Genomic DNA, 25742 nt, shown 5'->3' with positions numbered 1-25742 from the left:
TCGGGGGCTCGGTGGAGGATGTTTCCTTAGGAACACGCTTTTTCCTGCTTTTCTTGGACTGGCTGCTTGGCACGTTGTGCTTCTGCCTGCAAAGCCCAGCTGGTCACTCCCCGCCGCTGCTGCCCGGGAGCTCCAGCACGGATCCATGGATTTGTTAGTGATGTTGTGTTCATGGAGCTCTCTGGAGAGCCCCGAGCCCGGGCAGCCCCCGGTGAGCGCCGCGCTCCCGGCGTGGGAGGTTCTGCCGAGGGCACCGGCAGCTCCCGGCTCCTGTTTTGACTGGAGCCGTTTCTCTGGTGAGGGAACAGCTCCTGACAGCTCTGGGGAGGAGGAGGAGGTGATCAGCCAGGCTAGGGATGGAGGGAGAGCCTGCGGGAAGGAGAAGGAAAGGAGGAGCCGGCTGTGCTCCTGTGCCATCACCTGGAGAAATGTCCGGTGTCTTCCCGAGGAGCTGCCTGTTAATAAAATATCTAGCGATTCTTGGGAGAGTGTTTAGGGTCTGTGATAAATCTGGTGGCTTTGTAACTTGCTGGAGGGATGGTGGGCAGCGCGGTGATTAAAGCGCTCTGATTAACACACAAACCTTGTTTGTAATGAGTGGGATTGGGAGGGCGTGGAAATCCATCTGGCGTGTAATGAGGTTACTCCAACAAATTACTCGGATATCAATTACTCGGCTAGGTAAATGTCACCTGCCTTCTCTTTGTTTGCAGCAAACTGGGATCCAATTAATTCGATGTGGTTCTTTGTCGTGCCTGAACCGCTGCGGCCCCGGGGCTGGGCAGGGCACCACCGGGGCCAGGGACATCCCCGTCCCTTGGGGACAACATCCTAGCCTCTCCTGGCACTCCCTCTGAGCCGAGCCCCCTCCACAGCCCGAGGACGAAGCTCCCCGGTCAGTCAGGTCCGTGTGGTCCCCGCGGCCGCCGGGAGCCTCCTCACACCTCCGACTGCAGGTGGATAAATTCCATTTTGCTGGAAATAGGCTCCCCCCGCCGCGCCGCCGCTGTTCCCCATTCTCCTCCCCGGGATGTGCCAAACTGCGCTGGGACAGCGCGGCTGCAGCGCCGGGAGTAAGGGAAGGGACGGAGGGAGCAGGAGCTGCTCCCGAAATTGCAGTTGGAAAGGAGAGCAGAGCTGCAGCAGGAGCGTGTGGGGAACGGCGCCCTGTTCCAGCCTTTGGGAAGGGCCCTGGATGGCGGGAGTGCGGGGTTGGGAAAGGGTCGAGCTGGGAACTGTGAGGTCCCGGCCATCCCGGGGGCTGGGGCAGGCAGGATCACCGTGATCCACCGGGGCTGGAGCTCCTCTCCTCTCCCAGCCCTGGATGCTTCCAGAGAACTCATGAATATTAATGACACCAACATATGGGGGCCTGGGGAGGGAGCAGAAGGGAGCCGAAAGCGTTGCCAATTGTGGAGCACAAGCCATCCCAAATCCAATGTCGGTGCATGAAAACCCGCGGTCCCTGGGCAGGGGGAGGCTGGGGAGGAAAGGCTGATGCGAGCTGGGCAGCATCACTGAGACACTTGGGGTCCTGCGCCGCTTTTCAGAAGGAATACATCAGTATCGCTGTGTCCCTGTGGAGTTTTCCCACCCCATCAGGTGTTAGGGGGAGATTCCAGGTGTGTGGGGGATTTTGGGGGGGATACTCTCATTCCCCAGCTTCCCCAGGCACTGACTCAGCAGCGCGGTGGAGCCCCGCATCCCTGCTCATCCCTCCCTGGCAGGAGGGGATTTATGGGCTGATCCGGACCTTCCCATCCCTCCTTCCCTCTCTGCCAGCCGGGCCGGGGGTGGCCGCTGGTGTGGAGCTGCCCTGTGGCATCTCCCACTGGCACCAGAGCCTCGGCAGGATGAGCAATGCTCAAATCTGCTGCAGGCTATCGCTGACCTAATTTCCAGCAGCGCTGTGGAGTTTGGCATCTGTTGCTGGCAGGGAGGGAAGTGGGGGCGTGGGGACCCCCCAAGTGTGCTGCCCCCTTACCCCCAGTCCCGGACAGTGCAGGGAACCCGGGGGGAGCTGGGGGTGCTGGGGCAGGACAGGGTGGGCTCTGACCCCGCTGCACCCCCACTCCGCCCCATGTACCCCCTCCTGTGCCCACTCTGCTCCACAAATGCTAATTAATCAGCATAATTAGCTTGATGCTGCATCTATTTTTAATCAGCTTTGCAAGACAGAGTCTTGCTCTGCTCCGTGTTCACCCACAGACTCTCCCGGGGTGGAGCAGGGCTTAGTCGGGGACCCTCTGGTGGGAAATGAGTTATTCCCCTCTGCGCCCCCGGGATGGGGTTAGGGTCCCTCATGGGATCCCCAGCCAGAGGAGGACCCGCCCAGAGCTCCTCGGTGGAGTCAGAGATCCCAGCCGCTCCATAATCCATGAGGCTGGATCGGAAGGATGGAGGAAGCAGCTGTCAAGGTGACGTTTGACAGCAGCTGGGAAAATCGCAGGAGGAGGAGCCCGGGGAAAGGCTGTGAAAATATTCTGAGAAGGCAAAAAGGGGGGCAGGCCGGTGTTCCCAGCAGCTTCCAGCCCCCCGTGGGGAAGCGATGGGGTCTCCCTGCTGCTGGGAGCTGCCTGGAGTCAGCCCTGGCTGGGGAAGCGTTACTTTGGAGAGGCTGCAGGGTGTGAAAAGCAACGTTTGCTCTGGAATTGCTGGTTCCCAGTGGCCCGGGCCAGCTCTGGTTGGCTTCCCCGGGGAAAGAAGGGTCGAGGAAGCCCCTTCCCCGCTGTGCTGGCCAGGATGCCCGGGCAGTGCCTCGGGGTGTAGGAACCGATGCTCTGCCAGCAAAGGCTCCTGAGTGGCATTTGAGGGACACTGTCACAGCCAGTGAGTCACGCCTGTGACCGGAACGGTCTGTCGGCCTTGACTCGGTGCCCGGGGTGGTGTCCAGCTGCCTGCAGTGCCCCGGCCGGTCCCTGTGCTCCGGCCCCGGCAGGGCTCCCCCGCGGCCCCACAACTCCGGGGATCTGCTCCCCGCTGCCCTCTCAGGCAGGGATCCATCCCATCCTTCCCTTCCCCAAGCCGGGATGTGCCCCAGCCCTGCCCGGCTGCAGTGTTTGCTGCCCATCTCCCTGCTCTCCTCCTCCTCCCTTGCCAGCCTGCCAGTGGCTTCTTGGAGCCACGCGGTGTCCCTGGGGAGCCTCGGGTGGGCTTGGGCAGCCGCGACCCTCCGTGTGGTGCCCAGCGCCGGCTGAGCCCCTCGGCCCCTGCTCGGGGAGTTCACGTTGGAGCTGGGAAGCGTCATCCTGCAGGATGCTGCTGCTCCGAGCCCTGCCTGGGATCCGTGCTGGGGAGGGGAGGATGTCTCGCCCTTACAACACTCCCCATCGGCTCCCCCAAGACAGAGGGATTTCTGCAGCCACGTGCCCGACGTCGCTGTGGTTTCCCCGTCACAGCCCAGCCCAGGCGGGGAGCTGAGCCCCCCTCACTGCTCAGGGGGCTCTTCCCACCGCTCCCTGCTCCCTGGCTCATGCATATTTAATCCGGGTCTCCTGGAGCCATGTGCTCCCTGCAGCCGGCGCGGGCCGGGCGCACGGCATGACACATTCACTACTAATTAATCCAACAACGGCATTTATTAAGTGCCTCGCACGCCTCGGGCGCTGCGTGGTGATGATGCTCTGGGACGGAGCTGGTCCCAGTGCCGCAGGCAGCTCCGCTTGCAGGCGGCCCCAGGCGCTCCCGTGCAGGCAGGGATGTGGGAAAGGCCGTTCCAGGACACGCTGTCTCCGTTTTTCGGGGGTGTTTCGCTGTGAAACACAGCAGATTTAATTTTTCATCTCCCCATCACCTCCTCTCACCCCTCGGAGCCCTCGGAGGAGCTGTCCCGAGCGGGGGGAGCAGAGGAAGCACCAGGATGCAAAGTGCCCGGCGAGGCGTTTCGCTCCCATGTGAGTCTCCGGCAGTGAGAGGAGCCGGATCAGAGCTGTAAATCCCAGCTGTGTCCTGCCCTTAAGGACTCTCCCTCGCCCACGTCGGTATTTCTGAGCCATCTCCCGAGTCCTGGGGCCTGTCCTCACGCAGCCCAAGATCTCCATCTGCTCTGCTGCTCTAAAAGCTCCTGGATTTAGTGCGCTGGGGCGGGAACGCGCTCCCTGATCCCAGCGCTCGCGGGGCTGGCTGTCACCGGGGAGAGCTGGTGCCACCAAACAGCTCCCAGCCCCGAGCAGCAGCTCCTGGTGCGGCGTGAGGTGTCAGGCCGGTGTGTGATTGATGGGCCAGGCTGCTCCTCACCTCTCCCAGGATCCTCCTTCCTTCCCGCAGGAGCTGGCACTGCTGCAGCGGCCGCGGCGCTGGGACAAGCGGGTCGTGCCTGGAGCTGCTGCAGTGCCGGGCTGGGATGGGGACATGGACAGGGAGGGACAAGGATGGCTGGCGCCGTTCTGCCTCTCTTCTCTCTGCCTGAGCTCACTGCAGCCATGGGGGTTCGATACTCACAAGATTTTGGGGGGCTCAGAGGAATTCAAGGGTCCCTCTCAGCCCTGGGGAGCCCAGGAGGTGATGAGTGGGGAGGTTTGTCACCCTGTGGGTGCAGGAATCTTGACTCCCTCAGCCATCACCCACAGCTTCCCATGCCCCACAGCCTTGGGGAGTGGGACAGCCCCACTTCCACCACAGCAGTGTTTGCCACATACCCAGAAAAACCCAAACCCGCCTGTTAGCGTAATTTCGGAACTGCAATTCAGATTGTAGAGCAGCACAAGACTCTGGCTGGGGGACTGTTCCCTCTCTGGCAGCAGTGGGTGGGCACTGGGGTCTCACCTTGACACGGGGAGGACCGAGGGTGGTGTGGCAGCACCCCAGGGCCAGGGCCCTGCTTGGGGCTGGGGGCTGAGAACGAGGCAGGAGCTGCCACCCGTTCCCTGGGTATAAATAGCATCCCCTTGCAAGGATGTAGGCTGTTCCCAGTGACATGAAACCCAACAGCCTGTCCTTGGAGCAGCTGGTTTTTGGGGGCGGGGGGGGGACAGCGTCTGCATTGCCAGCGAGGGCTGAGCTGCCTTGAGGGCTGGGGAGCAGTGGTGCCCGGGAGGGGCTGCCGGGGGGGCTGCAGTGCTGCTGTCTTTGTGAGGCTGGAGAGATGCTGCTCTGAATCCCTTCTGCAGTCAGGGGGGGATCTGGGAAACAGGGCAGGGGGAAACTCGTTGTTGCACTCTTCTCCTCAACACCTCTTCAGTGCCCACTGTGTCTGCATCGCTGCCCACCCTGTCTTGTTCCCTCAGCCCTGGCTGTCCCCTGCCTCCCCTCTAACCACTTGTGGGGTGATGGAAGGGCGGCACATCACACTCAACCTGTCCCCATGAGCTCAGTGAACTGCGCTGAAACAGTTCTGATGTGTCTCCTCTCCTCTTGCCCCCAGAAGATTCCTGATGCTGACTGTCCCCTCCCCAGGGTGCCCAGCACTTGTCACTCTGCTCCTGTCTGTGACTTTTGGTGTGAAAAACCATGCCAGGTTCCCAGCCCTGCAGTTTGGCTCGAAGCATCTCCCTTCACTTGCCCTTTTCACTGTATTCCAAAGGCTATGGCTTGGGGAATCCTGGAAAGGATGTGGAGCAGCCACAGGAGCAAACCTCACCACAGCCACCACCATCAGCAATGTGGCCATTGCTGTGACCCTCTCTGTGACCATGGCCAGCCCCTGGGAGCTGAGACTCGCTGGCCACAGCAAGTGGCATCAGCAAGGGCTCTGCTGGGTTCCACCAGCTGCGTCCCTCGGGGTTGTCACTGTGTCCTTGCTCTGATGGAGGAAGGAGGTGCTGCTGTCACCATGTCCTGCCTGTGCCCAAGGCAGCAGCACTGGACTGGATCCACATGATTCCCGTTCCCAGCTGCAGTGGGATGGGGGTGTTAGTGGGGGGGTTGTGTGTGAGATTGGTTTTGGCTGTTTACAAGGAGTAAGTGCTGATTTTCCTCCTTGTATCTTTGACGCTGAAGGCAATTCATGTGGCAGGCAGCTCTGAGGAAGGTGTGTGACAGGGGGAAGCTCCAGCACTCGGGGAAAGCTTTGGGGGCACAGGGGTGGCCTGCAGCCACCTCACCCTCTGAGCCACAGGCTCAGGTTTCCCCCGGGAGCTCTGCCTTCCAGGAACAGCGTCTGGAGCCCAGCCTGGCTCCCGAGGGACGAGCGGGGAGGGAGCGGAGGCAGCCAGTCATGGGGGTTTGTTGTGATGCTCACACTGGGAACATTCCAGCTCCATGCAGAGCCCCAGGGATGCCACTGTCCCCTGCATCAGCCTGGCAGGACCCAGAGAGAGCTTCCAGCCACTGTCCTGCGGAAAAAATACATCAGTTTGTGTGGTGTGTTACATAAACCAGGGAAAGACGTGGTTTAAGGGTACAGGAGAAGGAGACAGCCTGGCACAGAGGCTCAGGGAGTGCCTGAGCCAGCTCCAAGGGGAACTGGGCAGAAATCCCTGCTTCATGCAGGCAAAAAACCTTCCTGTGGAAAAAGACGAGCTCCTGCGCACTGGCTGCTCAGGAAACAGACACATGTGAGAGAACCCGGTGTCTTTCTTCACGCTTTATTGTGTAAAAATAAAGTCAACAATTCATGTAATCCCAGCAATAAAATGGAAAAAGCATGAGAATCCGTAGAAACAGTGCATTGTCAGAACTGCCGATGCGGGCTGGATGCACGGGGTGTCAGAACCCCTTCAAATCCCAAAGGAGACAGAGCCAGGAGTAGGAAAAATGTACAGCTTTGGTTAGCAAAATAATGACAAATTAAGATACATTAATTCTCTCCCCTACTGTACACTATGTACACTGTGTTGACATCACACCCTTTCGTGGTTTTTTTTGGCAAATCCAACGCACCTGGGGCTGGAGGTTAAACCTGTGCCGTGGTCTCGTTGTTCTCAGCAGGTTGTGCCTGTGGTCGCCGATGTGAACAGGGGCTTGGGAGGAACTGAAATTAACTCTCGATGGTTTTGGGTTGTTTTTTTTTCTTGCACCAGGAGCACGGCCGAGGATCCGCTGCCCTGAGCCGTGCGCGGGGTTTCGCTCTGGGGGTGCTGCTGCCTGGGCTGGGTCCCCGGAGCAGCCGAGGGGGGGTCAGCTCTGTGCCCCCGGCCGGGATGGAGCTCCCGGCTCCGCACGAACCCCTCCGCTCCGCCCGTCTCTTTGCCGCATCTTTGGAGTTGGTCGGGAGGCTCTGGAGCCCCGGGTGAATTCTCTGCCTCATCCTCCACTGCCGCCCAGGGCTGCCCTGGAGGGGCAGGAGGAGGGCTGGGGAGTGATTTCTGCAATCTGTAGTACAAACCAGGAGTTTAGAAAAGGAAACCATACAAAATGCATCTGTTATCTCAAAATACGCTTCTTTATCTCTTTTTATCCCGCAGAATCTCAAAGCACGTTTTTTTTCTCAGGGAGCACTGATAATTCTGTTATTTTTATCTTCATAAAAATACCCTTTTTTTTTTTATTATTGGTAATAAACTTCCCTTTACAGTAAGAGAAACAAGAGAGTGTATTATCAAAAGCAGAAAGGCTTCAGACCTGTCAGTGGGAGCTGGACCGGAGGGGACGGTAAAGGCTATTTGTCACCAGCTACGGCGCGTAGGAGGCCTCTGGGGGGCTGCAGGCGGCGGGGCCGGGGGTACCTGAGTGCGGCAGGTCGGGGAGCGGAGCCGGGGGCTGTCCCGCCGGGGGTCCCGCCCCGGTGCCCGCCGCAGCCCGGGGCTATGGCTGTGGTGCTCGGGAGCAGCGCCGGCCGGGGAGAGGGGCGCGGGGCTCACCTGGGAAGGGGGGGCTGCTCATCACCCGGGGGTGGGAAAAGAGGGGTCTGACCCTCCTCGGAGTCCCAGCTGCTGTTGCCACCCCGGGTTGGAGCACAGCTGGGGCGGGGGGGTTGTTTCAACCTTCCCCCAGCTCCGGGGGTACCACCCTCCCGGGGGGGTCAGGCTGGACAAAGAGGAGCCCCGGGGGGCTCCGGGCCGGGCCCCGCAACCTTTTCAGGCGCCGGTGCCCAAGGGAAGCGGCGGCGAAGCAGGGGCCGGGCCGGGGGGCGGCGGGGGGGCGCAGCCGCGCCAGGCCAAGGCACGCAGGCGTTGAAGGACGTTGGCAAGACAGAAACCGGAGGGTCGTGGGGCTCCGGGGGCGAGAGCCCCAAGGCCGGGGCATCCCTGCTCCCGGCACAAGTCGGGTGGCTTCGTTCTCGGTTGTTTTTGCGCAAAAAAAGGAGGAAAAAAAAATTAAATAAAAGAACCCGCTGAGGAGGTTTCTCTCGCTTGTCCGTGGCCCTAGTTGAGCTGGCGACAGGCCTCGAAAGTCCACTTGGTGGCCCCGCCGTAGATGTCGATGTTGGACTCTGCCCAGGCGATGACGTTGCCCGCGAGGGCCTTGGAGCTGCAGGTGGCCAGGCCGTACACCTCTCCTGGGCTCAGCTTGCGGTCCCACACGTTGAAGTGGGCCAGCTCCCCCACGAAGGCCTGCGTGGCGTCGAACCCTCCGCCCAGCGTGTCCTGCAGAGGAGCCGCCGTCACCGGGGACACGCGGCCGGGTGGCCCCGTTTGTCCCCTCGTCTGTCCCCAGCCCGGCAGGGACCCCCACACCTGCCCCTCCCCCGGCTCTTACCTGCTCCTGGCCCAGGACCAGGACGCCCTGGGGCTTGATGGGGTGGTAGGGTGCCAGGTTCTCGCCGTTGCCAGTCTGTGTGCCATCCTGGTAGGCTTCCCACACGCCGTCCCGCGTGGTCCAGGTGACACAGATGTGGTGCCACTTGCCGTCGTTGATGGCAAAGGGCAGCTTGGCCACCTGCAGACAGCGGGTCAGGGTGGTGCACACAGCGGTCCCCTATGCTGTCCCCCAGCCCGTCCCCTCTGCCCAGCACCCTCCCCACGCCCTGGGGCTGTACCTTGTCATTGATGAGGATCTCCATGGGGTTGTTGCCCCACTCGATGAGCACCAGCTCGTTCGCCTGGCCGGGCACCGCGTAGGAGAAAGGGGTGCCCATGCCGGGGGAGGCGCTGGATTTGATCCACATGCAGATGCTGAAGGCATACATCTCGGGCAGGCTCTTCTTCACCTTGGCGTACATGTAGTTGGTGCGCAGGGGGAAGGTGAGCTGGAACCTGTCCGGGGGCCGGTTGTCCTTCTGGCCTGTGGGAGTGCAGGGGCGGTGGGCTCCTGCCGGGCCCCCTTTCTGCCCCTTTGGGGGTTCCCCCCCTCCCCACTCGTTATGTAACGGGCCTTGAGATGGCAGCGAGGAGCAAATCCCTCCGGCGCCGCACAGCTCCCTAATCCCCGAGCGGGCAGCGCCCGGAGCATCCCCGGCTGCGGAGCCCGAGGGCACCGGCAGCCTCGGGAATCACCGAAAAAGGAGGGTTTGGGTTGGGATAGAGCTTAAGGATCAGCCAGTTGCTACCCGCTGCCACGGGGAAAAGCAAAGCTGGGGAAGAGGGATCGCTCCCGGGGTGGGCAACGGGACGGGAACGGCAGATCCGCCCGCGGGAGCGGCTCCGCATCGTCCGGCAGGGCCCGGTCCCCGGCGGCGGGGGGCTCCGGGAGCCGGCCCGGGGGTCCCGCGGGAGGGCGGGCGGGGGTGGGCAGTGCCCGGTACCTTTCTCCAGGTCGCTGATGCGCTGGTGCAGCGAGGTGAGGGTGCTCTCGATCTTGCCGCGCTCCTCGGACTCGTTGCGGGGGCTGAGCTTGCCCTCCTCCAGGCTGTTCACCCGCGACAGCACCTGCTTCTCCAGGTCATCGATCTTGTTCTGCAGGATGTCCTTCAGGTTGTTGGTCTGGCTGGAGGAGTTCATCCTGCTGAACTGCTGCAAGGGGCGAGCAGAGGAACGGGCTCTTACCACCGGGCACCGGCTCCCTGTGCCCGTCTCCGCGGCTGCCCTTGCCCGGCTCTCGGTGCCCGGCTCCGCGGCTCCCCGTGCCCGGCTCCGCGGGTCTCCCGGTGTCCGATGTCTGGTTGCCCGGCTCCCCCGGTACCCGGCTCCGCGCTCCCCGTGCTCGGATACGCGGGTGCCCCGGCTCCCCGTGTCTCCCGGTGCCCTGCTGTGCGGCTCCCCGGCTCTTCTCGCGTACCTCCAGGTTCTCCAGCCGGGTTTTCAGGGACTGCAGCGTCTGCCCCAGCTGGCTGAGGGTCTCGGCGGCGGCCGGCCGCGACAGGTCTCCCATGGTGTTCTTGGAGAAGCCCTTCCTGCCCTTTCCCTCGCCGGGCAGCTCCAGCACGCTCTGGCTCTCGCAGCGGCCCAGCTTGGCCGTGAGCTCGCGGATCGTCTCCTTCTGGTTCATGATGGTCTCTTTCTGCTGCAGCACCGTCTCCCGCAGCTGCAGCACGGTGCCCTTCAGCTCCTCGGCCGAGCCGGTGCCCAGCGCCGAGGCGGCGCACACATCCCCGTCCAGCGGCACCGAGGTGCAGATGAAGCGCGTCTGCCCCAGGCCCTGGCCGAGCGCCGGCCCCAGCGCCGACCCCAGCAGCAGCAGCAGCGGCAGGAGGCGGCGGCTGCCGGGCGGCCCCGCGGCCATGGCTCCGCTCGGCTCCGCTCGCTCCGGGCCGGCTCCGGTGTCGCTGCGGCGCCGCCGCTTTTATCGCGGCCGGGCGGGGCGGCGCGGGGCGTCACGGAGCGCGGAATCCCGGCCCGCGGCGGGGGGGCCCCGCGTGGGAGCGGGGCGAGAGTGAGAGTGTGCGATGGTGATTCTGTGAGCGTGAGAGCGTGTCCGTGTGTCTGTCCGTGTGTCTGTCCGTGTGCGGGAGCGCGGGTGGGCGGCGCGCGTGGGTAGAGCAGACTGAGCAGGGAGGGGCTGCGGGGAGTGCGTGTGTGTGCGAGGGGTGTGTGCGGGGGATGTGTGCGGGGTGGGTGCGTGTCTGCGCGGGTGTTCTTGCACACGTGTGTGCAGGGTGTGCACGTAGTGTGTCTGCGGGGTGCGGGGAGCTGCGCGGCGCCGTGGGTGGAAGGGGCAGCCCCGCGCTCCCCGCAGGTCCATGGGTGCCCCGTGGGTGCCCCGTGGGTGTCCCGTGGGTGCCCCGTGGGTGTCCGTGCCGGGGTCCCGGGGGTGCGGCCGAGGGTACCCGGCTGCGGTCCGGGAGCAGCGGCCGGGGCAGCCCCGTGGGTCGGTGCCAGGTGGAGCAGGGGAACCCGCAGCCACGCCGGGGCTCCGTGGGGAGGACACGGGTGGGCTGTGGGGCTGATGGGCCCCTGTCACTGCGTGTCCCCGCGGAGCAGCTGCTCCCAGCTGGTGCCGGTGTCCAGCTGCACTGTGGATGCAGGGGAGCAGTTGCTGCTCTGCTTCTTCCGTGTTAATCAGGGAAAAAACCTCTCAGGTAATATCAGGAGCTGTCCTTGGTGGAAACAGCTCACGGCTGTCGGAATTGTCACTTTTATCATCTTCAGCACTTCAGCCAAGGCCGATTCTCCTTCAGCAGCAAGCGAGCTGTGTCCCCTGCCCTTGTTACCAAATCCTACAGTTGGACAGGACACTTGAGCACGAGTGGGACTGTCCCAGCTCTCTGAGCCTCTCCTGCCTGTTGGCTTTATCCTTGTCTTCTTCTGTTGTGTTGTGACAGGAAATACCTGACCGGGAGAGCAGTCTGCTGGGGTAAATGGGGGTTTGTGGCCCCCTCAGCTCAGCTCAGGGCTGCAGCAGCACATATGGCTGGAGTATTTACATAATGCCAAGTTATCCTGTGAAATATGAGCAATTAATTTTGATTAGTGAAGTGGGTCAGTAAAATACAAAGGCTTTTTGTGCATGGATCTGCAAAAGATAAAACACAACCACTCCGTGGTCCTTTCCCCTTTGATCTGCCTGGAGCAGGCCTGAGGAGCCCTTGCTGGGGCTGGAGCTCCCTGATCTCCTCTCAGTGGTACCTGTGACTGGTTTATGCCTTTCCTGCAGCAGGTCTTTATCCAGCCCCGGGTGGTTTGTGACACACTGACGCGGCATGGAGTGTTTCCTCCTCAAAGACAGCTCAGCTGCCTTTGGGAGGCTCTTTCCCCATCCAGCCGTGCTGTGGTACACTTAAAGCAGCATTTCATGGCCAAACCCAGGGGCTTGAGGCTGTCAGCAGCAGGAGGATGGCAGGCTAGCAAACCATCTGATGTTCTGCTGTCCATTTATGCCAGCCCAGGGAACCCAGGGCAGTGCTGGGACAAAAGTGGCTGAGAGGTCAGGAGCTGTGCCAGGGTGCTCAGCATCTCTGGGCACCTTCATGGACATCCTGTAGCGCTTTGTTCCTGTCTCCTTCCAACCTATCCCAGGGCTCGTGGGGACTGAAGAGATGTGAGTGTCATTTGGAGCCTTCCTAGGGCTCCTGGGTCTCACTGGTGATCCTGCCTGGGCAATTCAGACCCACCTGTGGTGCTGCTCACCTGCGGGGTGTATGCTTTGCTGCAGGAAGTTTTGGGGCAAAATCTGCATTTCCAGCAGGCTCCTCCTTCTGGATTTACCGGCCTGGTTACTGATCCTGCTGCTGGCTCACTGTGCTGAGCAGAGTTTCGGTGCAAAAGGAATGGGGCAGAGGGGGGATAAGGAGGGGACAGACCCCATGGTCCCCCTTACTGGGCAGACCTTCTGTGCTGGTTTAGTTTGGGGTTTTTTGGCAAAAGGAAAAGCTGAAAAGACTGCAGGTCTAATCCTTCTGCCACAGGCAGGAACGCAACCCAAAAATAATGTTACTGCAGGCAATAGAATTATACCAGTGTAAACCAGTGTGAGAGGCAGCAGAGCCTGGTCCCACTCCTGCTCACATCTGCACGGTATTGACAGAGCTGAGTGTGTCACTGAACCAATTTCCCTCGCAATCTTTTGTCATCCATAGCACATTATGCGGAGATGAGACCAAGGTGACAAATGCAATAAAATAAACACTTGGATACTATGGTGATGGAGACCAGGAAATGCCTGGATAGGAAAAAACAACAAAGCTGCACTACAAGAGATAAGCAAAATAACCCCCGTGGCTCCTAATGCAAAGAAAGAACCAGAAAATATGATCAAGATTTCAGCTTTCCCAGAATCACTGAATCATGCAGTAGGATCTGTTATTGCTTCTGTAGATTTAGGAGCTGTGTGGCTGTAATGGAGTAATGGAGCCCCTATTATTTTTAACTCTTCTCTTGCCTCTTCCCAAGCGCTCAGCAGCAGCTGATTTATGGCTCTGTAGCTGGAAAGAGCTGAGCACAGCTCTCAAGGACCCTCACAGATGATTTAGCTCTGAACAGGAGCCAGCAGGCACATTTGTATTTGTGATGGACGACGATGGTTTTGGACAGCCCAGGGTGCTCCCGGCAGCCCCGGCCGCCCATGGCCTCTGCCCGTGCAGAGGTGAGGGATGTAAATCTGTCTGCTCCACACTAACCTTTATGTGGGAACAGCAGAATCACGAATGCAGAAAGGACAGTTTTTTAAGTGGACAAATCTCTTTAATCCCAGGAGCTGGAGCCCCAGGGAGCAGGCAGTGGAAGCTTTCTCTCCTGCTTGTGCAGTGTGCTGTACATAAACCATCTCCTGTGGGGTGATGCTGATTCCGCATTTAAGTCTCCTCTGCGGAGTGGGAACAATGCGATCCATTATGGGATGAAGGCAGCTTTAAATGGGAAACAGCAATGGATACACATCAAGGGGCACAGCTCCCTTTGTCTGTGCGTGGAGCTGCTGGTTGTGCCCTGTTGTCACTGAGGTTCCTGAGGGATTGTCCCCTCCACACACCCTCATCCCCAGCAGGCTCAAAGCAGGACAGGGCAGTGACTATGAGGCTGTTTTGTCTTTTTTTAATATAGGGAATTGTTCATCAGGGAACTGCAGCAAGGACAGGGTGTCTGGTCACAGCACTGCTGGCTGTGCAGAGCCCAGATGTGGGGGGAGCAGGATCATCTCCAAAGCCTTTTCCTTCTGCAGCTGGACCAGGCACAGGGAACGAGTCCCCAGCTGCTCCATGGTTCTGTTTGAGAATAATGTATGTTCAAAAAAATATTTTGGTGCCTTCTAAACAGTATAGCTGTTACTAGAGCAGCTCAGGCATGGGGTAGAGCAGATACTGTGTGAGAGATGGAGTATTCCCTTCTGTGACAGACACACTTTGGACTGGAGTTGGGAATTTTGCTGCATTTTGCTGCAGTCTTTCTTTGCAGATCTCTCCCTCTCTGTTTCTCTCCCTCTCTCTCTCTCCCTCTCTCACACATTCACTCTCTTCCCTTTTTCCCTTCCCTTGTTTTCATTGTTCCCATCTTGCAAGTCAGTTTCCTCCTAAATTGCCTGACATTTACACTCAGTGAGATTGGGGAGTGTGGTCTCTGTACTAGTAGGTCTCTGTGATGCTATAGGGACACAGATCCTTTCATTACAAATAATTAATTTAGCTCTATATTGCATAACATCCTAAAAAGCTTTCTAGGGCAGTCTCATGCTAGCTGGATGCACAGTTCCTATCAATATTACATTACATTTGGGTACAACAGTTATGAAGTTTCATTAAAAATTTAATTTGTGGTTTAAAACTGCAGCATTCCCTTAAAAGTGTAGCAGAGAAACCATTCTGGCTGCTGGAGGACTGAGCTGGCATTAGCCAAAATTGCAGGGAGAGCTGCAGAAGGGGCCTGGGATGGTGGAGATATTCTCTGCACAGAGAGAATATCTGTGCTGGGCTGGAGCAGGAGGATGCTCAGGCTTGGTGTTGCTCTTTGCTGGGCTCCTGCCATCTGAGGAGCCTTTTTGGAGCAGGGAGTGAAGCTTTAACCTGAGTGTGCACAGGAGAAACCTCATCCCATCCTCACTGTGCCCATCTACGGTGGATTTTGGGTGAGGAAGGTGATGCATGAGGAGCACAGAGCTAGCAGCATGTGTGCCCAGGGCTGTGAGGTGGGAGCTGGGCTGAATCCCAGAGCGGAGAGCCCCAGGGAGGAGGCTGCTGCCTTTGTACCTCGCAGGCATCTCTCTCTGGCGAGAATGAAGCATCTCCTTCCCGGCAGCAGCGCGGCCGATGCGATCGGGCGCTGGGAGGCGGCGCGGGAGCAGGGCCGGTGTCATGTTTAGTTAATGAGGGTTTGCCGTGACGCCTCGGCAGCGGAGCTGAATGGAGGCAGGTTCCCACATCCCACATCCGCCTCTCCCGCTCAGAATTGATTTGTGCAGGAATTCCCCCCTGTCTGCACACACACACGTCAGAAGAGCCAGCAGCTTTTCCTCCCAGACCATCCCTCGAGTCGTTTTTCAGCTCTGCCTGGATTTTCCTGCAGTACGAGAAAGCGAGGTGCCAGCTGTGGGATGGATCCCAGCTGTGGGGTTTATCCTAGCTGTGGGGTGGATCCCAGCTGTGGGATGGATCCCAGCTGAGGGTTGATCCCAGATGTGGGGTTGATCCCAGCTGTGGGATGGTTCCCAGCCCCTCAAAAGACACGACCCTCGCAGTCCTGCCCAGGTGTTGGGGTTGGCCCTGCTGCTCCTGGCTCTGGCACAGGGATGCTCCATCCGGGAGCCCATTGGGGCTCACAGAGCTTGGCCACAGTACCCACAAGTGACAAATGATGACTCCCTGTGTTATAAACCCCACATTTGTCATTTTGCCCCCCTGTTCAACAAATGTGGAGGAATTTGCAGCCAGGATGGGGGGTTTGAGAAGTCAGCACTGTGCTGGTGTTTGCTGTAGGTCTGCAGAGATCACTTCCCCTCCCCCAGTGAGGATAATAATGGGGAGTGGGTTCCTAAATCCCTTAAGCTTCTTTGATAGCTTCAATATTTATCTGTAATCCTGCTGCTGCTTCTGAACAGACACAGCTCTGTGTCCCTGTTGCTCTGGAGCTTCTTCCCACCTTGCAGTGTTCCCTTTTTGTAGGAGAAGAGGCAGGGCAGGATGAGAAGGGAATATCAAAAGCCAGCGACGCTGCTGTGCCCTAGTTTTTTCCATGATTATTTATTATTTTGCAGTCTCTTGCTCCTTTTCTCCCACACCCTCTGTTGTGTTATGTTAATGTGCTGTGGTGGGTTGACCCAGACTGGACATCAGGTGCCCCCAAAGCTGCTCCATCACTCCCTCCTCAGCTGAGGGGGAGAGAAAATAGAGCAAAAGGCTCATGGGGCAAGATAAGGGCCGAGAGAAATCCCTCAGCAATCACCATCACAGCCAAATAGACTGGACTTGGGGAAATAAGTTTGTTACCAATCAAACCAAAGTATGATAATGAGAAATAAAAATGAAATCTTTAAACAGCTTTCCTTCACCCCTCCCTTCTTCCCAGGCTCAACTTCACCCCTGGATTCTCTCTGTCCTCACCCACAGCGACACAGAGGGATAAGGAACGGGAGCTGTGGTCAGTTCATCCCATGATGTCTCTGCTGCTCCCTTCTCCTCACACTCTCCCCCTGCTCCAGCCCTCCTCCTCCATGGGTCACAGAAATCACCCCCATAGCCCCCTCCTACCAAAACCTTGTCACACAAACCCCAAATACCTCTGTGGATGCTGGGAATACTTCAATGTGCAGATTTGGGTTGGAGGGGAAGGGAGGATGGATGTGTGGCAGGACAAACCTGGAATGAGTTCCAAGTGCACATGGGGCATGGATGCTCAGCCCAGGTGGGACAGGTGGGTGTGCAAGCACAGGGATGGACATCAGGGAACTCTGAGCTGCCCCTGCTCCCAAACAGGGGAAGCTGGAGCAGAGACAGCGAGGTTTGGAGAGGCAGCACTGCCTAGAGCTCTGGTCCTGGGTCCTGGGTGGGAGATCCGATTGTGCCAGAGTCAATTCATGTTTGTGCCTGTGATGGTTTGGGGTTAAAACACAGACGGTTTTAAAACCAGGACAGATAAAAGCACTTCAAGGCAACAGGGATTCCCTGTGTTTGCTGCTGTTTGACCCTGAGTTCGAGGGCAGCTTTTAGTGGGAAAAGGGGCTCTGAGGACACTGAGATTCTCTGGGGGTGAGGCTGCATTAGGGCTGGGGGGGCATCGATTCCTCTACAAGGTCAGAGGCTCCAGAAGCTGCAGAGAGAGTGAGCCTAACTGGAATGGCCCAGGAGCTGCTTCCAGGCACTGAGTGAAGCTGGAGACGCTTTGGCTGCCGCCTGGAGCTGGCAGTTCCTGAGCTGGAGATGCAGGGGATGGCAGGGGCCCAGCCAGCTCTGAATCCCCTGGATGGCAGTGGGAGCCTCAACACCAACTCTTCTTCAGGCGAGAGATGTGCTGGCAAAACTCTGGGCTCCTGCACACCTGGCAGGAGCTCATTTGGTTTGTAGTTTTTCACACTGGAATTGCAATTCCATCCCTGCTCCCTAGGGCTGGCACTGGTGAGGTTGTCAGGGGGTGCTCTGGTGGGGGGAATTGCCTTGTGCTGTGCCTTCTTAGGTCTCTTCTACATGGGAAATGCAAAATAAATTAGTTGGGAATCTAGAGTCTGCTGGCTCTGCTGCAGTGTTTCCAGGGACAGAAACTCTTGGCATGGGTTGGGGAAGTGGAGTCAGCCTGTTGTCCATGCCACAGCCTAACTGTTCCATCAGCAGGGAAGTGGGAAGTCTTTAGTCTGCTATAAATTCTCACTTTACATTTATATAGTGTGTATTTGGCCATGCAAAGCCTTTATTTCCCTGCTGGGTGGATGCTCCTCAGTGTAAGTGACAGAAGAGAAGTTTCTGTGGATGTTCAGGCCGCTGCCATAAATTGTAATCAGACTGGTCACACCATGCCTTGTAAACCCACTGAACTTCAGCAGCAAACACATGAGCCATGAAACCCACCAAGAGTTAGGAAATGGATGTTGATCACTGTGTCACTCTGCATCAGCGATCTGGGTTTGAAATATCCTCGGCATGAGGAAAAGGTTTCAACTGATGTATTTAATGAGAATTGTATATTCAGGCTGATTCCAAAGGTAATTGCATTTCCCAAATATAGGAAGAGATTTTTGGGTTCCTCTATCAAAAACAACATTACTGGTTAACGCTCCATAGGCGAGCCAGGCTGGATTTCTCCATTCTGGGATTCTTTTGGTGGAATCCCAATCTCTTGGTCGTTGCCTCTGCTATCACAGCTAATCAAACCAAACCAGTTCTGATTCCAAAGCAATCTCAGCATCACTGGGCTGGAATTTCCAAAGGCAGCTCCATGAAACAGCTTCCAGATTCTCAAGCCCCAAATGAAGCCATCATGAGAAATCCCTGTAAAATGCTGAATTATTTCTTATTGGCCGGTTCCACTGTGCCTAAAGGAAATATCAAGTCCTGCCTGTCCCGTGGGAAGGTGGGCTTGGCGAGGGGTCTGCCAAAAGATCCTCCAGAAACCATGACTTTTGGGCTGAATGGGCTGAAGGAAAAGCCGGGAGGAGCCAGCAGAACTCCGTGGCTCCTATTCCCGGTGCTTTGGGGTGGTTTTGTCGCTGAGTCAGAGCCGATACCGATCTACAACTGCGACATGGTGTTTAAGGAAACATTTCTGCACTTAATAATGAGAAAACCGGAGAATATCTGCCGAGGTGACATCGATCACGTGTTGTTAAACACACATAGCCCGATCACCTCGCAAATTACCCGGCCTGCGAGGAGACAAAGGGAGATAATGATAACAGATGAGCTGCGGGGCTGCAGCGTTCCGGAGATGGATGGCCGGGCGCTTTGAGAACTCTATTAACAGCTCCTCCAAACCCTCCAATCTATCGCATCCCCAACGTATTGAGTGCAGCTTCGCTCAGGCTTTATGAGAAAAACAGCTCCATTAAGCAGCCAATTTTTGTCAGTCTGCGGAGGGGTCATTTCAGTCTCCCCTGTGCCGCCGGGAACACAGAAATCTTTACATTTGTGGTGAACGGAAGTCGCCTTTGGGGTCAAACGAGGCGGCTGCTTCACGGTCTAAATGACTTGTAACTTGTGTACTACCTGGAATTCAAGGATGTCAAATACTCTCATTAACTAAACTCTACAGCTTCTGAATCATCAGGAAACTTGCCCTTTTATAGTTCAGTGGAGGCAAAGAGAACAGAAAAAAATGCCCAAGTGTTTTGCTTCCAAAAGCTGCATCACCTTCCCTTTCTCCCTCTATTTTCTTCCTTGGGTGAAAATTTTCCCCTGATGCCAAGGTGTTTCTTCCACTAAAATGGCAAGGAGAGATTTTTGACCTAGTATTTATCCTGGCCTTTTCACCATGAGAAGAGAACATGAATCCCTGTCATATTCCCAAAGGATGCTGCTGACTAAGATGCCACTTTACACCCTTTTACCATATTTTTATGGCAGTTTGACTGTGCTCAAAACAGCACATCCCATCACATCAGTGGCTGAGGCACCACAGAACAACTGGCAGGGGAAGAGGAGGATCAGGGGGACCTTTTCAGTCCCTAAAACTCCCTGACAGGAGGGTGCAGCCAGGTCGGGGTCAGGCTCTGCTCTCAGGGAACGAGGGACAGGATGAAAGGAAAAAGCCTCAAGTTGTGCCAGGGGAGGTTCAGGTTGGATATTGAAGAAAATTTCTACACCAAAAGGAGGTGGTGGAGTCCCCATCCCTGGAGGGGTTTAGCAGCCATGTGGATGGGGCACTTAGGGACATGGGTCAGTGGTGGCCTTGGCAGTGCTGGGGAATGGTTGGACTCAATGTTCTCTGAGGGCTTTTCCAACCCAAGCTGTGATTCTGTGATTCTCAAAGTAGTTCTTGTCTGGGCAGGGAAAACCTCAGATTTTCTGTTCCCCCCAGCCCTGCTCCCTGTGCTTGGAAAGCCAGAGCTGCAGCAGGAGCTTCTCCCCTGGGCCAGGAGCACCTGTGGCAGGTGGGGAGGCAGGTGCTGCAACAAACCCCACCTGACAATTTTAGTGCTCCAACTGCTCTCCCAGCTCCAGAGCCTGTGCGAGGACACGATTCCTCCCCTGCAGTGTGCAGGAAGCGCGTCGGGAGGAGCCAGGAATAGTCCCGTCTGTTCTGTCTCGCAGAGGAGGTCACTGGGAGGCTCCACGAGACGGGGAGTCAATTTTATGAATCATGTTTTGATGTGTATCGGATTTGGCACATAACAGCTCTCGCCCCCTTCTCACCTGCCTCCCGATCTCGTCCTCCCCAGGCTCCCATTCCCGTTCCCAGCCCCAAATCTCCGACTCACATTTGCTGTGAAGGAAGGAAGGAAGTCTGTGTGCTGCACATGCATAAATAATACAACTGAAATCAGACTTAGTTAAAAATAGATATTCTTCCTAATAAATATTTTACCTACTGTCTTTAGGCTGTAAAGCTCCCCTGACTGAAGTGTTAAAACAAACCTCGTTTTTGGCCCCTAAATGCCTAAAACACCCACGGCTGTGGCTGTGCAAACAGTGCTGGGCTGAGGGGCTGCTGTGGGGAAGGAATGTGGTCACCTGCGCACTCAGGGACACAAAAACCTGCCCTTAAAGCCTCAGAAAAGTGGCCTGGTGGCCTTTTGGCTCCAGGAAAAGACCTTTGCATCCGACTGACTCATTTGGTGACCTGTGAGTTTGACTAATGAAATTGAAAGATAAGATCTCTCATGATATTTATGAGTAGCATTCTTCTTTCCATATCTTTATTTCTTCCTGCCCAAAAGTGGAATTAGAATTAGGTGGCTGAATAAGGCAAAACAAAGGACACTGACAGAGCCTGAGATAGGAGGATTTTTCATTAAAAAGAGTGACAGGTTGTAGAATGCATCTAAGTGTGTTTCTGGGAGATAATACTGCATTTTGGGTTTAGGGCATCACTCACTGTGCCTTACCTGACATGGTGTTTCCATTCCCCAGATCCTCTGTGAACCAGGGAGCAATTTAATCTGTTGTTCTGCCCAGAACCTGTGGCTGGAGGGTTGACTTTACATGGAAAGGGGGCTCCTGAAGGCAGCACTGGCACCACATCTGCCTTTGGCACAGAGCCCCAGCAGCAGGGAATCCTGACCAGTGCTGCTGGGAAAGGGGACAATAAGAGGAGACAGTTGGTCCCACGGGAGCAGTGGAGTGGACAGCTGGTCCCACGGGAGCAGTGGAGTGGAGAGGCCACACTGAGATCCTGTGGGAAGTGCTGTTGTGCCCACAGGAGCAGGGCAGGGCTGATGGCTCCCATCCCACAGCCAAAGCATCACTGCTCAGCCAAATCCTCTCTGTCCCCTTGCCTGTCCTGGAGCTCAGTCAGTTGAGCCCAGCAGCAGTGCTGGATGGGCTGGAGGCACTGGGGGCACCCCAGAGAGGCAGGGCAGTGTTTTTCAGGGAAGGACACACAGTGCAGGGATAAAGGAGCACATGGCTCTCTGAGTCCAGGCCGTGCCCGGCTGGCTGGGAACAAGCTCTTGATCCCTCCTGCCCAGGCAGGGAAGGAGGCAGATGCGCTGTGCCCGCTGCCAGCTGTGCCCTTCACGGGGATTTCTGGCCACAGCTCCGAGGCTGCCCTGCAGCACGTTCGGGCAGGGCTGGCACCAAGCCTGGCACACGCTGCCCAAAGCTGTCGGGAGCTGGGATTAGGGTCCATCTGTGCAGCCCCAGGCGTGGGATTTGCCACCCTGGGAGAGCCAGGGACTGGGATTTTTTCAGGTGGCGTGTTGGGATTGTTACTTCTGACCCCACAGCATGGCTGGAGGTTGGAAATAGAAGATCTTTATGGTCTCTTCCAACCCAAAGCATTCCAGAACTCCAGAACTCCGTAATTCTCTGATTTTGTGCTGCTGCTGTTGAGGAATTCATTAAAGGTTAGCAGAAACACAGCCATAAGCATTTTCTGCACCCTGGCAGCTTGTTCTGATAACAATCATGCAGTTATGATCAGCCATCAGCACAGAGCACTGCGAGGCAATGAATCAGCTCCTCAGGAAAGGGAAGGAGCAAAAGCAGACATTGGCCACCCCAAGAAAATTTGTCAATCTTCCAATCTATCGTAAAGAAATGTCTTTGCATTTAAAATACTCCATGAGTGTAAACACATGGAAAGTATTAATGAGAATTAATGGTTCTGTAAATCAAATTACACATGTATTCTTCCATTTCTACTTTGAAATAATTTTTTGCACGTTCAAGTATTACAAATATTAATGTGGTTGGGCTCGATTACTGCCAGGAGCAAACACCGAGGAACTTCATTAGTAGCAATATTTGATATTCATTAACCTTCAGTTTAACAGCAAGGAGGATCTATGCCTGAAATATTTCACCTGCCTTTCCTCATGTGTGGCGTGAACATGAATCAGACACAGCTTCTGGGGGCTGTGCTCAGTTTCACCATTCTCCTGCTTTTTTTCTCCAGAATAATGACCATACAATACAAAGAGAAGTGAGGTCCAAGAACAGGCATGGTCATACCTGTGCCTGGGTGTGTTTGGAACACCAGGGCACACCAGTATGAGGCTGCCACTGCTCTGAGCTAGTTTCTTGGCACCAGGGATTGATTTTTAGCTTTATTTAAGGAGAATCTCATCAGATCTGTAAGCGCAGGGCAGCTGATCCGAGCAGTGTGTGGGGTTGCTCCCAGGGAACCAGGGACTGGATGAGGGAAACAGCCTCGATCTGTGGCAGGGGAGGGTCAGGCTGGACATCAGGAGGGATTTCTCCACGGAAAGGGTGGTCAGGCCTTGGCAGGAGCTGCCCAGGAGGGTCTAGAGTCCCCATCCCTGCAGGTGTCCAAGGAAGGCCTGGCTGTGGCACTCAGTGCTCTGGGCTGGGGACAAGGTGGGGATCGGGCACAGCTTGGCCTCGATGGTCAGGGATGTCTTTTCCAACCTCACTGATTCTGGAATTCCCGCGCCAGCCCGCGCTGTCCCCATCGCAACGCGCTGTCGCCATGGCAACGCGCTGTCACCACGGCAACGCGGCGGCGCGCGCGGCGCGGCGTGTCCCGCACGGCGGCCCGTACCGCGGGGCATTGTGGGCCGGGCAAGATGGCCGCCCCCGTGCCGCGGTGCTGAGCCCAGCCGCGCTCGCCGGCGCCCCGGGACGCGCGTCCCGTCCGCCGCCGCCCGCCCCTGGAGCGCAGCTCGCCGAGCCGCCCTCGGCCCGCCGGTGTGCGAGGGAGCCGCGATGGGCCGGGCGCGGTGCCCGCCGCAGGGAGCGCGGGGCCCGCGGGGGTAGAGGCGTGAGGGAGGCCCCGGGCCCGGTCCCCGCCGGCCCCTCGGTCCTCCCCGGGCCGCGCCACCGAGCCCGGCCGGGGCCGCTGCCTGCGCCAGGTGAAGGCGCTGCGTGCCCCGGGTCCGTCCTTACCCTCCCGCCGGGGAGCGCCGCCCCCCGCTGCCCTTGCCCCGTCCTACCCCCCTCCGGCCGGAGGGACCCCCGGCCCCGCTGGGTGCCGGGCTGGACATCGCTGCTCACGTGTTGCCCGGCGCTTCCCCGCCCATGGAGTCTGAGATGCTACAGTCGCCTCTCCTGGGGCTCGGGGAGGAGGATGAGTCCGACCTGACGGACTGGAACTTGCCCCTGGCCTTTATGAAGAAAAGGCACTGCGAGAAGATCGAAGGCTCCAAGTCTTTGGCTCAGAGTTGGAGGATGAAGGACCGGGTAATGCTCCAGGGCAGGATGGGGTTTGGAGGAGGAGCAGTCGGGGGACAGGTGAAAAGGGAGTCAGAGCTCGGAGGGCTGCTGAGCTGTTGTTAGATGAAGCTTTGGGTGTTGATCCGTAGTTTCTGTCCCACTCATGTGGAATCAGAACCTGCAGATGTGTCAGAAGTACTGATTCGATGCTCTCAGTACTGGGCTCTTTGTGCAGCTCCATCATTTAAGCTCTCTGAATGAAACTTTGCTACTTGGTGTGTTTTAGGCAAGACAATAAAATGAATGAGGTCGGAAGGTGCTCTGGGGCCCAGCAGGTGCATGGGGCAGGCACCAGGTCAATGGGTGCAGGAATTGCAGCTGTCTGGAGGTGAAGGTGCACAGGAGCTGTGTGGTTTTGGAGCTTGCCAGCAGCGTGTTATTTGGAATGTAAAATGAAGGTGTCCTTGCATGTGGAGAAACTGAGATTATGGGATTTTGGAGGCAGGAGATAATTATCAGCTGAAACTCTTGTGTTACAGCAGGAGCTGCTGTGTTTGGGGATGTGTTGTATGTTAAACTGACAGTGCTGAGGGTGACAGAGAAATGTCCCTGCTGGTGGTGTGGAATCCTCTGTTGCATTCATCTGCCAACTTAAATGTTTCAGTAAAGGGCAAACAAACCACCTGAGAAGTGTCATGGACAATCATCTCCCCTCATTCTGTTCTTGGAGTCTGCTTTGGATTCCACTTTCCCTGCGTCTCAAAGTTCTTGTGCCCATAACTTTGTGTTCATAGATATTTATGAATTTTTCTGGTGACCAGATTTCTGTTACGTTTTATGATCCCTCTTGTAATAGTGTGGAATAACTTCCTGAAACTCCAGGCTGTAATTTCTTTCCAGGGGCAATGTGACCAGGCTGTCCCCAAGTCTCAGTGTTCTCAGAGTGGTGATTATATTTCTCAGACATTTGGAACCACGAGGAGAATTGTGTACTGAAAATGGGACTTGGCAGATCATTGCTGGGTTGAACTGAGCGTTTTCAGTGTGTTTTACAGGCAGCACAGACACCACATTGAGTGCTCTGCTCCAAAGGGTTCTGGCAAAGAGGAGACTTTCTCCAGTAGACTGTGGAGGTGTGATGAGCTTGCTTGTCTATTTTAGTGATCCCTCTGCCTTCCTGGGACACTTCCCATTCCCTTATTTCCTGATCTGCAAAGTTGCCTGTTTCTAATTTGGGAATGACTTTGCCGAGGTTGGGCTGATCAATAGGTTGTGCAGCAGCAGCACAAGTTCAGGGGGGATGATCAGGGGCTTTTCTGTGGCTGATGTTAAATGTTTCACGTGCTTGTTACCATTACTGAATGTCACAGCCCAGCAGAAGGTGGAGGGCAGCTCACTCATGCTGCTGTTTTCCCATGGCCTGGCTGGAAGTGGCAGTTGGAGTGTGACAGGTTTGTCCAGTGAATTGAACACCTGGATAAAAACCCAGGAACTTGGGGTTTTCCTATGAAGCAGTTTGGAATAATCATGTGAGGGCAATGACCTGGCAGCCTGTGCTGTCAGGTTGGAAACTGATGGGCTGTTGATTTTCCCCCTTTTTGTTCCTGACCTGCTTTGTTTTGCTCTCTGGCATAATAAATTAATTCCCCCTTCTTTTAGCTGTCTCCAGGAAGTTTTCTCTCTTTCCTTGTACTCTTTCCAGCACTGTTCCCCAGTGACCTGAGTGCTGCTGCAGCTCTGTCAGTGGCCACAGCCCCTGATGTCCATCTGCTCATCCAACCCACACCCTTCATTCCCTGCAGTCCCAGTGTGTGAGGGTCTCTCCCATTCCCCTGTAGCTTCCTTTGTCTCCAGCCTCCCTTTTGTACAAGCCAGGGCTGATGGACTTTGGCTGTGCTCTTGTCTTTGGGATGCTGTTGCAGGAGGTTTCCTGAGGGCTGCGGGGGATGTGCCTCTGGCTGTGAGCTGAGCGTGGAGAACTTTCCATTTCTTTGAATTTGATAAATGAACCTGTCACGGCTCAGGTTGGGGACCATTACCTGTCATTAGACACCCCAGCCTGTCTCTAAATGAAGAAGTTCTCAAAGGTCAACCCAAACAAGGCTCTGTCAGTCCCAGTGGAGGTAAATCTCTAGCATTTTCTCCTGTGAATCACAAAAGCCCCAAGCAGTGGCAGATTTTGCCTTATTCATCGAGGAGTCATGGGGAGTGATCCGAGCTCTACTACAGTTAGGGGAAGTGATTCACAGATTTGGAAGTGGAATGATTCTCTTTTTCATCTTGCTTTGTTGCTCTAAAAACCCCAGAGTTTATATGAAGTTGAAGGTTCTTTAGAAGGCAGAGCTCTGATAAGGGGAGAATC

At 56.7% G+C, this 25742-nt stretch overlaps 2 protein-coding genes across 8 annotated transcripts in view; one reads left to right on the top strand and one right to left on the bottom strand.

Moving 5' to 3' along the window:
• Positions 1-6508: 6508 nt before the first annotated feature.
• On the bottom strand, positions 6509-10703 carry NPTX1 (neuronal pentraxin 1). Of its 2 annotated transcripts, XR_014855565.1 has the most exons (6): positions 10036-10703; positions 9563-9770; positions 8858-9102; positions 8578-8757; positions 7501-8465; positions 6509-7251 (listed from the first exon to the last, which is right to left on the bottom strand). XR_014855565.1 is itself a non-coding variant. In XM_085077467.1 (5 exons), exons 1-5 carry the CDS (start codon positions 10477-10479, stop codon positions 8244-8246), a joined length of 1299 nt encoding a protein of 432 aa, XP_084933593.1. In that variant the 5' UTR covers positions 10480-10703; the 3' UTR covers positions 6509-8243. The 2 variants fall into 2 exon arrangements, 1 of the variants encoding a protein (XP_084933593.1); XM_085077467.1 differs by having other exon boundaries at positions 6509-8465.
• A 12081-nt stretch (positions 10704-22784) lies between these two features.
• The window catches only part of RPTOR (regulatory associated protein of MTOR complex 1), a 97378-nt gene continuing 94420 nt past the window's right edge, over positions 22785-25742 (top strand). For all 6 annotated transcript variants that reach the window (XM_085077466.1, XM_085077465.1, XM_085077461.1 and 3 more), the window contains exon 1: positions 22785-23407. In XM_085077466.1, the coding sequence (XP_084933592.1) occupies positions 23246-23407 (162 nt within the window). In that variant the 5' untranslated portion in view covers positions 22785-23245. The remainder of the gene's footprint in view (positions 23408-25742) is intronic.

The sequence above is a fragment of the Lichenostomus cassidix genome, chromosome 18 (genome assembly GCF_008360975.1).
Source record: "Lichenostomus cassidix isolate B80296 chromosome 18, HeHo_3.0, whole genome shotgun sequence".
In the NCBI taxonomy this organism is placed as follows: domain Eukaryota; kingdom Metazoa; phylum Chordata; class Aves; order Passeriformes; family Meliphagidae; genus Lichenostomus; species Lichenostomus cassidix.
The sequence above is the reverse complement of the archived record's forward strand: the minus strand, read 5'-3'. Positions and strand labels throughout refer to the sequence as shown.

Excerpts from the sequence above, each read along its gene's own strand:
- NPTX1 (XM_085077467.1), bottom strand. The coding sequence starts at position 10,479 with ATGGCCGCGGGGCCGCCCGGCAGCCGCCGCCTCCTGCCGCTGCTGCTG. Across the intron at positions 9,103-9,562 it reads CATCAGCGACCTGGAGAAAG|GCCAGAAGGACAACCGGCCC; the intron begins GTACCGGGCACT and ends GCACTCCCACAG. Across the intron at positions 8,758-8,857 it reads AGATCCTCATCAATGACAAG|GTGGCCAAGCTGCCCTTTGC; the intron begins GTACAGCCCCAG and ends CGCTGTCTGCAG.